We start from the raw sequence: 15,948 nt of genomic DNA, 5'->3' as shown, positions 1-15,948 counted from the left end.
TTGATTGGTTCTTCAGCTCATACTGTTGAGAGGCAAAAGCATAGTTTCGGCTGCTCAGGTGATACAGTGGAGGGTGATAAAAACACTGGAGGTGAGAGCGGCAACGTGCATACAGAACACACTCCTGTTGTGGCTCCCTGGGGGTTTTGCCAGTCCCACTGGCAGACAGTGGCACTAGGAATGTAGGAAGAGATGACAGAGTAGAAGAACTGGTTGGAATCTGTCTGCTTAATAATTACAAACCATAGAGACAACAAAAACAAAAACTCAGTATAGGAAAAGGGACTTTACATTTAAAACTATGTCTGTGGGAGAATCCAAGCTGGGAGTTCTCGAAGAATTCTCTTGCTGATATGTTCATTTGATGGCTTGAGCCGAGTTTTCTTTCTTAGATCGTCCCCAAGAAAATAAAAAAAACCAGATTTTTGAGAGCTGTTTAAACTGACTGGTAGAACTTTACGAAGAGAAGGATCTAATCCCCCCACTCTGAATGCAAACATTAAGAGCACCATGACTTGTTGAAATACATGCATAGCCATACTTATATAACTAATCAGTCTTGCTCTTTTCATGTCAGGCTGCAGAAAGGCAGAGGAATTTCCTGTCTTGTGACTTTTCCCTGTGGTCTAGACACAAAAACACAATGGGAACACACTTCGTATATTTCTCTGTTTTGAAAAATGTTTCTGGTTGGACAGAAATACGCTGGTGCACATCATATAAACCAGAATTTAAAAAAAATTAACCACGTGCTGGGAAATTCCCATGTGTACTGTTTGTTCTGAGTCTTCAAGGTTGACTAAGCTACTGGGAAAGCTACAGCCTTGAAAATATCTAAAGCAGAATTCGTCTCCTGGTGAACAGGGACTCACGATGGTTTTCAGAACATTTGGTGCCTTGTACTGACCTTGAGCCCTCTGAACTCTTTCTTGCCCAGAACTGAAGTGGCTTCTGGTCTGGTCTACGTTTCCTATTTTTCCACGTTTCCGAAAGTGCCCTTGTGGCTATCGTTTGCAGTGTTTTCATGGAAGGACCTCTTCTTGGTCAGATGTGGGACTTTTGGGGACTGTTTCATGCTCTAGTCCCTTCTCCAAATCCTGGGAAAGCTACAGGAGTGGTAGGGTTTTATCCTTTTATGAAACATGTCTTAGTCAATATGAAGTCAGGCAATAAATCAGAGTGCTCATTTACTGCCAAATCTACAGTCTCATTTGTAATGGAGATAAACAAAGGACAGTGCAATGTTACTTCACATTTCATTGCAAGCCATTGGAACAGAAGAGCTTTTAAAATTAAGTATCAGGTCCCATATTTGCAATCAGGTCTCCAGCTCCACTTTAAATTTAAGCTTGGTGAACAGATTTTTTACTTTGAAACCACTTCCTCTTTTCTTCCTACCCTTACCCATCCTGATAATCATAAAAAGATCTTTTAGATCGTGTATCTTTGTAATGCAGTGCCTTGTGCTGGAGTCCATGGAGCAGCCTGTTTGCAAGCTGTGCTTCCCCCTTGTCACGGTTTGAGAGCTCCAAAAATCCAATTTCCAAGCTTCCCCCCACTTTACCTCAACACTGAAGAGAAGTTTTCAGGCAGGCACAACTCAGTATAGGGGAAGGGAATATATACAATTTATTACTATACAAAATAAATACTATACAAACTAAAAAGCAATTATATATACAGTATTAACACAGCTGCTACCACCCCTTGGACCCTCCCCCATCAGTTCAGGAGAAGTCTTCAGAGCGATAGTGAAAAGTCTCTCTCTCATTGGGGTATCAGGGAAGGGGTTGAAACCCCCCCACCAACCCTTAACTTCATACTGAGGTCCTATCCTGAGCTGCAAGGGAAACAGCTTGTGCCATCAGGATCTTCATCACAAAAGGTCCAGGGAGTCAATGCTGAGTCCTTCCTCCCTGGTTTCATGAAGGTTTCCTCCCAGGGGTAAGATGTTCCGTTCTCACCCTCCAGGTTGCAGGCTCTGGGTCTCTGCTCAGTTCTTTTTACCCCAAATAGTTTTAAAGTCCTTACCCAGAAAAAACCTGCTTGTTTGGCTCTCTCATTCTTCTTTAGCTGCTGCAGGTTCCAGTTTCGGTAGTCCATGTCCAAACCCAATGTAGAGCACCTCCGAACCCTCTCTGGCCCGTCTCCAATTTCTGCCTGGAGTTCTCCCAACTGTTGCAACGAATCGCAACTGTTTTTCCCGGCAACAGAACCTCGCTGACCCATCTCTTGGCTCGGCTCCAGTGCCTTGCCTGCCTTAAATCCACACCACCGCCTTCCCAGGCAGTTGGGGAAGAAAAAGAAAGCCCCCTCGCCTTGGCTACAGGGTACTCAGTCCAGTTATAACTGCCCCAAGCCCTGCAGTCTAGCTGGGGGGGGGGGGGTGGGGAAGAGGGCTTGGCCCCCTCGTGAGGGACCTGCCTCTCTCCCTCTTACCTCATGGTTGTGAGTCTATCTCTCTCCCTCACAACACTCCACGCTACCTTAAGCCCTGGCTTAACCAGGGCTGTGGGGCCCAGGGCCCACCCCCAAGTTCTGGGGGGGGGACCCTACCACTCCTCAACTCTCACACCCTCTCAGACACACACAGCCACACACTCCGACACTCTGCCAACAACTTTGGCTGTTGTTGATATCTAATTTTCATGGGAGCGAAAAAAAGCAGCTCCAACTGGTCCCTCAGGGGGAACTCTCCTGGGACCAATCACCTCTAGGCCCCCCGGCTCCTGGGGGGCGCAGCTCAAACCAAGACACCCGTGTGCTACCCCAGCCCTTAGATTCTTTTTCTGGCGAGCCCAGCTCTGTTAGGGGATGCCCTGCCGTCAGGATAGCGGGTCTGTGCCAGCTCCAGGACCCCCAGGTGGAGCTGGCTGGGCACAGCAGGATGGTCTCAATGCTTGGGCCTCATGTCCTGCTGCCTCCAGGATCCCCAAGCAGCCAGCTCCATGAACTGATCCATCAGTAGGCATCATGTGAAAACTTAGAAGACAAGTTAAAGACATTAGCTGAACTCTGTAACTGGGTCTGGCTGGAAGGCTGCCAGATAGACCATCTTGACAGGTCACAGCTTTCTGCAGCATAGACCAGTGCTGTGTCACTTGGCTGTGTCACCCCAGCCCAGCAGTGGCTGTGGTACAGGTCACCTCTTACCTCTGAGAGCCATGAAACATTCTCTACAGTCACGTGGCCACCTCATCATGGCTGGTGAAGCACAAGCATGGAGCTACTACAGTGACAAGTACGGTCCCATCTCTTGTTTCCTTTCCTTCCACAGAGAACTCATGGAGCCTTATTAAATGACTCGCAGTCAAAGCAGGGATGTTCTCCCTTCCTCGCTCACAGTTTCATCTGCAGAACTGTAATGATTTCGAGCAGCAAAGAGCTGGGGGAAGGAGAATGCAACTTTGAATATGTGCATTTAGGGCCACCTTCTCACTAGTTCAGCTTTGTAGGCCCTTAGTTGTTAAAAAATTACTGATAAAGTTTATCATGACCCTTGCTTTGCATTCAAAGAGGCCTTCTCATATTGAGAGTTAAGAGTCTGCACAATATTTTGATGACGTTGCAGATGCCCAGGCTGCCCTATCTTCAACTGACAATGCAAGTAGCTTCTCTCACCTGTGGAGAAGAAACACCTCTCAGTTTCTGTGTACAGCCTGATAAATATTACACCTCTTGCAGCACAAAGGAAGGGCTGCTGATAAGGCAGTCATCAGCTTTTAGCAAGCAGATGAAGTTTGCATGAGCCACGTGAAATTCCCTCACAGTAATTTCCAGTATTGTACATTGTTACTACAGAACTCATATAAAGTGGTTCAGTAATGAAATTTATGCCATGAACAATCTTATTAAAACTCAAACAGTTTGTCTCTGAGAATGATACAAGGGAGGGAAATGTCCTGATCACTAACTGGGAAAAGTTTGTACAGTTTGTAAAAATACATATCCATAAGTTTGTAAAAATATCATATCCATATTCTTCTTCACTTGTACTTCCTCCTTTCAATCCAGTCCTTGTCCTTCTGATAGCTGTATAGATAGTTTCAGGTCTCATATTCCATCCTGCTGCTCTCCTACAGTTTTGTGCCAAAAAGAGCCATTCTGACTCAGATATATATATAGATAGATAGATAGATAGATAGATAGAGATAGATATATATGTATATTTATATATGTATATGTATATATATGTATATATGTATATGTGTGTGTATATATATATACATATATATATATTTCATCTCAGTGCATGACTTTCTGATGCTTTTGTTGTGGGAGTACAGCCCTCTTTTAATGAAAGTTGTTTATGTCCTAAGAACCAGACAGCCAAAGAGCTGTTCCCTTGATTTTGTCATTTATGTTCATGTGGTATTGCCATGTGTCTCTGTCATTGCTTACAGTAAAGCATTTGTCTGGGTGGAGTCTGGAGTGAAGCTGTTGTGGACATAAAAACGGAGGGAGATTTCTGTGGTTGCAGAATTTTCTGCTTCATTATTATTTTGGTTTACTCTGCAGGGCTTTCTGTTTGCCTGGGCAGGGCTTTTTGTAAGTATCTTCCTGTGGAGATAAACCAATTTGTTTCATTTTGCGACCAGGTAAGAAGAACAAGTTGCGAGTTTACTATTTGTCCTGGTTAAGAAATAAAATTCTTCACAACGACCCTGAAGTAGAAAAGAAACAGGGCTGGACAACGGTGGGCGACTTGGAAGGCTGTGTGCACTATAAAGTTGGTGAGTAGCAAATACAGTAATCAAATAGTCAGGATAAAAGATGGCTGAGAAAGAGAACTACAGTGCATGTAGCTACTAGGTTTAAGGTTTGGTTGGTTTTATTTGCAGCTGTCTTACCTATTCCTCAAGGTGAATTTTGCTGGCAAAGCACCAGAATAGATGGCAAGTTATGGGGTTAAATTGAGATGATGAGAGAGGTTTTGTGATGGGATGATGGGCTGTGAGCTGGAGAGGGTGCAAATCCCCGTCTGTCTGCTTCCCGTAATGGATACAGCTTCTAGAAGGTGCTGATACAGGCAGTGAGGACTGGTAATATTTCACCATCTCTCTTAGACCCTTTAAATAACAGAGAGACTCTTGTCCCCAGCAACAGTTCTCTTCACCAACAAGTTTCCCTGATCTTTTACCGTGGTGAATTTACAAGCTGGAATAGATTGAAAAAAGTCTCTCTTTAATGTAGATTTTAAATACTGGGGGAGAAAAAATTGAAAGGAAAAAAAAAGGCATTGGAGGAGAAAGGAAGCCCAACTAATGCACGAGGTTTGGGAGGGTATCTGGAAACAGAAGCATGTGTTTAACTTCAAGATGATTCATCGATTCCTCTAAGCTCACGAAATTCCCTAATGCTGTCTCAGATTCATTGCAGTAGAGTTACAGGATGAAGAGTATTTTCACTAGGCAGGTGCCCTTTGAGTGGTTTTAAGTAATTTAAATGGATTTGGCTATAGAAACTTCCACCAAAGCTAGTGAAAGACATGCAGCATTCACAGCCAGTGGAGTATGCAGTGAGCCTGCTGCCCTGCAGGTGGGGATATGAACCAAGAGCTCTTGCTCCTGCTTCAGTTTCATGGTGCATCCTAAGGGGCACTGGATGTTGCCTTTGATTTGATTTTCTCCCAAGAGCCACCTCAGTTCCTTTCCATCTGTGTCAGTCAGTGTGGAACACCAGCAATCAAACTGTTCTCAGTCTCCTCCTGTCATGCATGTGCTCTTGGAGAAATCTGCTAATGGGGCGTAATCAATAGCAGTGGCAGTAAGTGACTGCTGAACCGGAGCTTGACCCCGAAAACAAGTAATAATGCACTGCTCTGGTATCATACCCCAGGGTGTCAGCAGCATAATAAAGTGGCCTGTTAACAATACATCAACAGCTATTGAAAGGAGGCTTTCCAGCAGGGAAGCATCTGAAACAAAGAGCATTCTCTTCCAGTTGAAGAGAGGTTTGTTATGCTGGGCTGCAGCCTGGCACTGAACTTCCCTCTGAACCACAGAAATACAGTAGACTTCTTCAGGTAGTGAGAGGGCTCTTTGACAGCTCTGCTTCAGTTCCCAAGAAGGAGAGCTCTGCCAATAGTTGGGTTCGCAGTCTGGACGCTGTCACCAAGGCAGCTGGCACTGATCACTTCCTTGTCTCTTTGATGCAACAGGGGTCTCAGACATAAGGGTGAAGTGGTATTTATGGATTTCAGTTGCTTCAGGCAACTTTTGGCTCCTCTAAATGATAAATTGCTCTTTTGAAACTTAAGATTTGGGTGAATTCCCAGATAGCATCCAGAGCAAAGAATGAGTATTATCAAATGTCCACTTTCACAGATAAGGTGGTTTTGTTCAACACCCTCTCTTCCCCCCGAAAAAAATTCCAGGAAGTCTTGTAAGCAAGACAAGACTGAACAAAAGCTCTGTTTTACTCAGTACAGCTGTGGAAGTTTAGAGACATTTTTGTCTGTTGAAAAAGTGTCAAGTCCTTTAACACTTCTAATTCAGTAGTCTTGCTTTCCTGCACAGTAAAAAAAAGCAAATATTAGCTTGGTCTACCTGTTGCTTACCAAGAGAAAATAACTGCAGGCTCGTACAGAAGTAGGGTGTCTAAAAGACATTAAAATAGCATTCATTAAAGAAGTGTTCTCACAAGTTTCGAGTTCTTCACTCCTAATCTGTTTCAAAACTAGTTTTGGTTGAGAGATATAATGGCAGAAGGTGAAGGTGCATGGAATTATACATTGTTTTGGAGAAGTGTTATATTCCTCTAAAACTTGGGCTAAAAAGGTTGCACTATCATCTAAATAATGCTAATTTTTTTTTCTTTCCTTGTGGAAATGGGAAAGAATGCTGGAAACACGTAAACAAACTTAAATATCTGTAAGTCTGCATGATTTGTTCCTTCCCAAATCCAGATGGTAGCTGGAAATACAGATCCAGCAATACTTCTGGAATGTCCAGAACAGACCTTTTCTGATGGTTAATTTAGCCAGCAGTTTGAATGAGGCAACAGAGATGTATTTGAGCATCTGTGGCTCACTATGTAATGACACTTTATTTCTGATAAGTGAAGTGGATTTTTTTTCCTTTTTCTCAAATGAGTTATCTCAGACTTTAGGGACAAAGGAAAATTCTCCATTATCAAACTTGCCTTTTGCTGTTGAAATTGGGTTGTTTCTTATTTTTTTAAATTTCTTTTTTTCTTCCTATCTCTGGGGAATTTTGCCATCAGCTCAAAGTAACAGTATCGGTGCTGTGACTGGAACTGCCAATACACTCTTCTACAGTCACAGCCTTCTTTTATTGGAATGTCCCTATCTGAAAACTCATTTTCTTGTCTTGATGAATTAGCACTGTCCAATGTGGAAAAAAATAAGTGTAAATAAGTGTGTACTGACTAGGTAATTCTAAATATGGTGACATGTTCAATTACTAATAATGACTTTTGTGGCATAAATGTATCAACATTCTTAACTACATAGAATTAGCAGTCCTAAAATGCAGTGTTGCTAAGTCCTCAAAATGACAGTATTTCTTCATACTTACATAAATTTTCTGCTTTCTTGAAGTAATTGGAATGACTTTAGAATTACTGCTGAATTCTTTCTTGTTTTCTTTAATTTCAGTAAAATATGAAAGAATCAAGTTCTTGGTAATTGCATTGAAGAGTTCTGTGGAAGTCTATGCATGGGCACCAAAGCCATACCATAAATTTATGGCCTTTAAGGTAACAGTATATTTCAACCATATGTAGGATTTTCTCATAGCCGCTTGCAGCTATCCCTATTATGAAAATGTTATGACATTTTATCATGGCCATATTACAAGTTCTTTGGTAAATGTCCACAAACTTGGTATTATATTAATTTAGGAGTTATTTTAGTTCTAAGAGGCAGTACTTAAAGGTCTGAATTGTGACCAAACATAAACTAGTAATGACATAATATCACAACTTTTTGTTTGATCTCTCTGTAAATAAAACACGAGGCAGAGAGAAGTGTATTGAGTCTAAAGTTCTTTGTCTGAGCAGAACAAGTTATGAAGTGATACTCAGCATTGTTATGGGATTTTTTTTGAATGCTGCAGGAAAGAAGTTAGATGGCTTGATATAATTGCCAGACTGATTTACAGACAGTTACTGTTCGTTGTGCAGATTGGAGTAAGTACTACAGGAGTGTCAAATTACCCTGAACTTTGGAGAAAACAGTTTTTATTAAAAAAGCAAACAGACCAAGTAAACCCCACATAAAATAGTTTAGGTGATTGAAATGTAGCAGTCTGCAGAGTAATCTGTCCTTGTCCATGAGAGATATGTTAGCCTAACTGGTCTGGTGGCTGGGGACCAGAGGCATGTGGAGGAATAAACCCATAATGTGTGCATTCGAGCCTGTTTTTATAAAGCCCATTGTTGTTCTAAGCAGTTAAGTAAATCTCTCTGATGCTTGTCTCACAGTCGTTTGGAGAACTGGTACATAAGCCATTGCTGGTGGATCTAACCGTAGAAGAGGGTCAGAGACTAAAAGTGATCTATGGCTCCTGCGCTGGTTTCCATGCCGTTGATGTGGATTCAGGATCGGTCTATGATATTTATCTACCAACACATGTAAGAGCTGCTGCTGGGGTTGGGTTTTTTCTTTCTGGTATATCAGCCCCCTTGCCCCCCACCCCTTCCTTTCCTCAAATGACCAATATGTCAGGCAGTCCCTGTGGGTCACTGCCAAATGCTTGCAGTGGTGTATTGGGTGGACAAGTCTTAAGCAGACGCAGCCATGCGTGCTTAGGGGTTTGTGCCTCAATGTCAGACCTTTCCTCATGGCCAGAATGTCTCTATGGTTGGGAATTGCCCACTCAGATCCGATGTGGACCAACATGACAGTTTCAGGGCTAGCAGCTAAATGGCCAAGCTCATTGCAAATGCCCAGCAGCAAAAATGACACAACAGCCCACTGATGAGTTTCAACAGGGTTAGCAAAGCCCAGGTGACCTTAGCTGCCACGGTTTCCTGTTGTTCATTGTACTCAGAGGTGTCAGATGGGCCACCCCAAGCACTGTTCAATGCAGTGCAGAGGTCTGAGGTCTGCATCAGGGCTGCTTGCCCCAGATTCCCTTTCTGCCCATTGAAAAAAAAAAGGCACACCTACAGAGAAATTGATTTTCCCTGGTTTTAGATGTCTGCTTTAAGATGAGAGGATTTGTGCTCCAAGGGTTTTTACAGGTCTTGGTCACTGTGTAGGCTGTGTAGCTTGAGGGGAGCAGATCTAGCACTTCTAAAATGAGTGAATTTGGAATTAGAGGATCTTGAAAGTCCCTTCCAGCCCAAGCCATTCTATGAATCCCTAATGTGAAAGCCGAAAAAATCATTCAGCCCTTTCTTCTAGCGCAGGCTCTGCAATATTAAAACAAAAGATTCCTCTTCACTTCTGTCTCTGTAGATCCAGAGTAGTATCCAACCTCATGCAATCATCATTCTCCCAAACACGGATGGGATGGAGCTATTGGTCTGCTACGAGGATGAAGGAGTTTATGTCAACACATATGGAAGGATAACCAAGGATGTGGTTCTGCAGTGGGGAGAAATGCCAACTTCAGTTGGTAAGTGCCTCTGGCAAACCATATACAATGTGCTGTTAGGGACCGTGAGTGTGTTCACGTGGGCAGGAGGAAGGAGCATCGAGTTTGCTGCTTCTGCATCTGAAGTCATTGCTGTATTATTCCTGGAAAACAGCTGCACAAAGTGAAGAGTAATCATATGGATCTGTTTTGTGCTGAAGTTTTTATGAGCAAAATCCAAAAGTTGTGGAGTTCATGATTGAAAAACTCACCATGACCTCTGTAGGCTGCTGCAGACTTTTTTCTAGACAGCCACAAAGTTGTGGAAACCTTTCAGTCTAAAAACTGTAAGGTGGCAGATGACTAAAATGTTATGGGTAATTCTATATAGATAACAAAATGTGTATCTCATTTGGTGGGTCTGCTTATTCACCTGTAGATTGCTCATCTGTCCTAGCACAATTCTCCCTCATCTCTCCAGTTGTTTTGAGAGGGGGAGGAATGAGTGTAGTACAATGGGTGCTTATTTTTTATGGACACAAGTACACACCAGGATCTCTCTTACTGCTTGTGCTGCTGTATTTCAGTGCAGAGTGTAGCATGGGCTGTGGTCACACCTTCCTTTTGTTGGGCAAGCACACTGCGTTTTAGGTGCTGTGGAATGGATGCGTATATCGGGAGATGACTGCTGATAGCTGTCTGAGCAACAGGAACAACAGTGGAGGAGGAAATTTAAAGAAGTCTTATGCACAGCATGTTCAATCTTGTGATTAACTCTTGACTAGATCTAAAAGCAAGCAGAATTTATCAGATGGCAAATTCCAGAGCCTTTGGAGACTGGAATGTTTGTGAAGTAAATGAGATTGAGGCGGCCGACACCATCTGAACATCTCATCTGACAATTTTGGAAATTATTTGGCCCAGTTAGCACTAGTGGCATATTTAAAAATAGATAGTTTTTCATCGTGATGGCATGTGCAATGTTATTGGTGTACATTATACTGTAGGAGATAATTTGACTTAATTTCACTGAAAGTTAATATGAAAAAAATGATATCAAACGGAAGTACTGAAAAATTAAATATTTTTAAATTTTGATGGCTAAGAAGTTATTTTTATTTTTCTGTTACGTGTGCATGCGAATCAGGGGTAACAGCTTAGTCTTCATTAAGTTCCCATATGTTATTTTTGACAGCATTCCTTAAGACTATCCGTTGAATTGCTTTTTGAATATACTTTTTCATAATGCTGGTGACTTTTCTTTTTATTTAATTTTCTTCCTGCTATCAAGAGCAGATTTTTTTCCTCATGCTATTACTGATCTGTGTTCCCCTGTGCCATTCATATGGAAAAATGTTTGATTTGTTGCTTTATTTATACACAAAGGAAAGCAGTATGTCAAATAATAATAGTCCTGCTTTGAGAGCTTAATGTGAACCTTTTTTGAGGTATACAGAATGCTTTTCAGACCAGTTGGCTTTCTCAAGGAGATCAGTTTTTGAAGTATTTCTCCCTCTTACTCTCTGTGTTTTTGCTGACTAACTCCTTCAGGGAGGGAAAATAACACTGTAAGACAGAGAGCTGATACTGCAGGCCTACTGGACTAGTCTATTTAAACCTTAGCTTCTGCTTTCTCCTAGTCAACACCTAATTAACCTGTTTCTTTGCCAAACTTGTGAGAAGAAGCCTGTGTAAAAACTAAATGTTCCCTCCATCTAATTAAGGATTATAAAGTTCCCTTTTGTGTCATGAATGCTCAGGGAAGAAGTACATAACTGACACAGAAAACACACAAAGGAAATTTTAAAAAAAAGCATTTTTAGGTGTCATGAATGTTCTGAGGACAGAAATAGTACTCTGAATATGTGTGTAGCTATAATACACACATGCAGGTAATTTTACTAGAATGTGTCAATATGTTCCTTGCTTTTTGTGTTCCTCCATGTTGCTTTCTACTTGTCCTAATGTGCTGTTTTCTTTCCAAAGCATACATCCGGTCTAACCAGATCATGGGCTGGGGAGAAAAAGCTATAGAAATACGATCCGTGGAAACTGGACACTTGGATGGTGTGTTCATGCACAAAAGGGCACAAAGACTCAAATTCTTGTGTGAACGCAATGACAAGGTATGTTCCAGCCCCCCTCCCCAAGTTAGTTGCCAAGATCATAAACGTGTACTTTGATTGGGTACTTGGGTTGGGTTGACCTTGACCAGCAGCCAAACACCCACCCAAACCTCAAGCTCTCTCCCCTCTCTCCCATGGAATGGAAAGAAAATGGTAGAACGGTAGATTGGAAGAAAGAAATGGAAAGAAGACTCGTAGATTGACATATAGTCAACTTAATAAGACAGCAAAGACTGCGCTTGCAAGCCAGGCAAAATAAAGAGTTAATACGCAACCTCCCACTGGCAGGCGGAGGTCCAGATGCTTTCCACATGTAATGCTTGTTTGGGAAGGCAAATGTCATCACCACAACGTCCCTCCTGTCCTCTCCCTTTCCCTGGGCTTTTATTGCTGCGCATGACGCTGCATGTTATGGGACATCGCTTTGGTCAGTTTGGGTCAACTGTCCCAGCACTGTGCCCTCCCAGCCCCTTGCCCATCCCAGCCCACTGGTCTTTTAGGGGTGAGTGGGCTGGAGAGAAAGCCTTGATGCTGTGCAAGTGTTGTTCAGCAGCAGCCAAAACACCGGTGTGTTAGCAACACTGTTTAACCACAGATGCAAAGCCCAGCACCATACAGGCTGCTGTGAAGAGCGTCAACTCCATCCCCACCAGACACAGCAATTGCACTGCCAATATTGGGGATAGTGAAGGCAAATTAGAGCCACTGCTGTCCTACCTGTTGAATTTGCCAATCTCTTTTCTTTACAGGTTTTCTTTGCCTCCGTACGGTCAGGTGGAAGTAGTCAAGTCTATTTTATGACCCTTGGCAGGACTTCTCTTCTGAGCTGGTAGAAGTGGTGGGATTTGGAGAGGAATTGCTGACATCCAGAGCCTGAGATCTTCATAACTTGGAATTATTTTCAACTGGAGTACAGACCTGCACTAGTGCAGCACTCTGTGTAAATGTGTGTGCAGGCATCACTGGTGTTAGGTTTCTTTATGTTTTTCAACTGAGGCTGCGACGCAGCTGGTGCTGTAAAGATATTGCCATCAGGTGCTACAATGTCTTTGAGATTCGGGATCACACTAGAAAGCTACAGGTCTTCTTTCCCTTCAGCTCCAGGATTCCTAGGCTTTGAAGGACTCAGATTGTTAGTGTTAAAACAGAGAAGGGGGGAAAAAGGAAGAAAAACAAACCAGGCTTACCATGAACATGCTGTTTGTTGAGTGGACAGGAGGCAGGCAAGAGAAGGTGACAAGTGGTGTAGAGAGTCAGACTGGCTGAAACAGAGGGCAGATCTAGTCTAGTAATGTTAACAATGTATTTAATTGACATTTCTTTTTTGTAATGTGACAATGTGGACAAAGAGGAAGGTGCAGGTTTTAAGAAGTTAATATTTATAAAATGTGAAAGACACAGTGACTAGGATAACTTCTTCTTGGGGGACAGGGAGGGTGGGAAGGGACTCGGGGTGGAATTCTTAGGATTTTTTGTTTCTGCAGTTTTATTTTGGCCTGGCCAATAACTTTAGTCATTTTCTGTGTACCAGGTGTTGCCTGAAACATGTGCAGATGATTAAAAAAAAAAAAAGGAAAAAAAAATTCATTTTCTATAACGATTCTGTGTTAGGCCAGAACTTGGTTATGTCACAGTATTAGCACTGCCTCAGTTAAAGGTTTAATTTTTGTTTAAACCTAGAAGTGCAACAACAGTTTTACCACAGTCTGCACTCGCAGAAAAAAAAAAAAAAAAAAAAAAGGAAAAAAAAAGAAAAAAAGAGAGAAATAAAATCCAAACTACATATGTTTATTTTTTGTGCCTACCTCATTGTTTTTAATGCATAAAATAAAAGAGGTGGTTTAGTTTATACGTTTTTAGAAGAAAACCGTTAATGTCTAATTTAATCTTAATACCAAAACTACCAGATTGAAAGGTTTCTGACTGTTATTGCATAGCAAGTTTCAGCAGGAGGAGAGAGTAGTCCGTTGGGGCAATAGTGGTAGCGGTATGGCAGTGAGACACTGATTAATGTAATTCGCTTACAAAATTTGGTGAAGCAAGCATTTTTTAAACCAGTTTCATCCTTAATAGAACTCTGAATTTAGCCTAAAACCAGAGATTTCACTCTTCTAACATGTGGGCTTAGTAACAGGCAGGTAAAAGTAACTAGGCTAGTTCTATAAATTGTTAAATGTTGTAAGAAACATTTTGGGGCGGTGATGTTTTTCTTTTTTAAGAATGCAATGCACTAAAACTCTTTTAAGAATGTAGTTAATACTGCTTATTCATAAAAACAGCGTATACCTGTGTTTAGATGTAAGATCCCAGCTCTGGCTTTTTTCTTTCTTTTTTTTTTTTATTTTAAGTCAGTTTTATTTTATGCATAAGTTCTGACATTTGTAATAAATGTCTTGAGAGTAATAATTTGTTTAATGGCTACATGTTCATTACTTGAGAAATCTTGAGTGTATAATAATCTTTTGGTGTAATAATGCACAGTGTCACGATTCAGCCATTCTCCTTTTTGTTTTCTTTTTTTTTTCCTTAATTCCTTTGGTGGGGTACTTTGTTGACAGCTGCCTTAAGCTGTTCATTCAGTGAACAGGCTCTCAGTGTTTCATGGGCTTTGTCTTCTGCTGCGGTTAACTTTCCTTCATGGCATGACAGGTAGGGCTTTTTAAATATGTATTCTTCAATTCAGTCAAGCCAATGGCTCAAGTGACTGGTCACACAATCAATTAAGAGCCAAGAGCACCCAGTGTGCAAAGCTCAGACTCAACAGACCCTTCTTTTGGTGTCAAATCTGACTGCTGTAAATCCTTCAACCCCAGTCAGCGCTGCTGCTGAAGACTCTCCTTCGAACATCGTAAATGGTTGAAAAGCAAGCGGTAAATGCGTTACCTCCAGCGCATGTGTGTGCACACAGCAATCCCACTCCCCCACCCCCCCAAAAAAAAATCAAAACTCAAGAAAGCCTTACATTTGCTGGCGGAGGAATACCTAGAACTATTTTTTTTTAATTGTATGACTTTTGGATAGCGTTGAAGGTGAAGGATGTGTTCTTTTCAGGCCCGATGTGGTCAGTCAGAAGAACGATCAACCTTTTGTACTATAATGAACTAAAGGGGACTTGGAAATGCAACGTGATGGTAGACATGGGTGTAATCACAGAGCTGCCCTGTAGTGTAGTTTGCCGAAGCTGATTCGATCGAATGTCAGTCTGCGTGATTTAAATCTTCCAGTGCTATGTGGTCAAAATTAACTTAGTCCTTGAAAGCTGATGCTATTCACCTAGAGGAAGATGCTCCAGTGCTGTAGGGATGCCCAGGTCATGGATATGTGCTGTTGAAGTTTTGTGGCTCTGAAGGAGGGTGGAACTCTCCTTCCTTCAGTGGGTCTGCCCGCCTGGCAGCTTCTGCCTCTGCAGAAGTGCCAACATGGCAAGGTAAAAACAGTATTACAAAACCACTACGTATACTAACATCGAACTCTTCAAACAGTGCTTTTGTAAGCAAAGAAGAAAAGAAAAGCTCCTAGGTTTAGTTTTAAGCTTTAATAAGTAATAATTTTCTGTATCTTTAAGTCAAAGTAACCCTAACTTGTATGACTGCAGTGTTTTCATTTTTTATCTTATGCACATGTTATGTTGGAGAAAATGTTTACAAAAATGGTTTTGTTACACTAATGTGCATCACATATTTATGGTTTATTTGAAAGTGATTTTTGTGGGTTTTTTAGTTTTTCATAGTAGTAGTAGTACACTTTTTGTGATTTATAACCCCAAACTCTGCTGATTATAAAGTTGCTAAACAATAATACAAAATGACAAACTGCATTAAAATTACTAATCGTAGAGCTGCAAAGCAGACTGGTGACAAGTAAAACACTCAGCCTTTTTTTGCAGTGCTATCTAACTTGTCTTCTGTGTATTATGGAAATTACTGTTTTTTCCCCGTTTTTCCTTAAATAAAGTCAAATTGACACCTCTTGTATGTGGAAAGTATTTTGAATATCTACTGGCTGCAGAAATCAAGCTGCATGTTGCATAGTTGCATGTTACCATAAGAATGAAAGCCTTATTGTCAAATCTCATAATTTTAGAGACTTTGACTTTAAATGTGGGGTTTTGAGGGCTTTTTTTGTTCTTTTTTTTTTCCATAAAGCCCCATCTCCTCATGCAGTTGCTCTTTTGAGAATTGCAGTTTTCCTTTTAAAGAGAAAGTGAAAATCTTAGAAACGGGAATGAAAGTCTGGTGTTTCAGAAAGAAGTTGCACAAGGTGAGCTTGGGTGCATTGTG

General features: G+C 41.5%; 1 protein-coding gene across 1 annotated transcript in view; it reads left to right on the top strand.

Annotated features, from left to right (window-relative positions):
• Positions 1-15,636, top strand: part of MAP4K4 (mitogen-activated protein kinase kinase kinase kinase 4) — a 171,824-nt gene extending 156,188 nt beyond the window's left edge. Inside the window, exons 27-32 of the mRNA XM_029964800.1 lie at positions 4,599-4,733; positions 7,619-7,719; positions 8,446-8,595; positions 9,425-9,584; positions 11,529-11,668; positions 12,418-15,636. Of these exons, the coding sequence (XP_029820660.1) occupies positions 4,599-4,733; positions 7,619-7,719; positions 8,446-8,595; positions 9,425-9,584; positions 11,529-11,668; positions 12,418-12,501 (770 nt within the window). The 3' untranslated portion in view covers positions 12,502-15,636. The remainder of the gene's footprint in view (positions 1-4,598; positions 4,734-7,618; positions 7,720-8,445; positions 8,596-9,424; positions 9,585-11,528; positions 11,669-12,417) is intronic.
• Positions 15,637-15,948: the final 312 nt, after the last annotated feature.

Source organism: Manacus vitellinus, unplaced genomic scaffold (assembly GCF_001715985.3).
Source record: "Manacus vitellinus isolate BGI_N305 unplaced genomic scaffold, ASM171598v3 scaffold_7_pilon, whole genome shotgun sequence".
NCBI lineage: Eukaryota > Metazoa > Chordata > Aves > Passeriformes > Pipridae > Manacus > Manacus vitellinus.
Note: the sequence above shows the minus strand (reverse complement) of the source record. Positions and strands in the feature narration are given on the sequence as shown.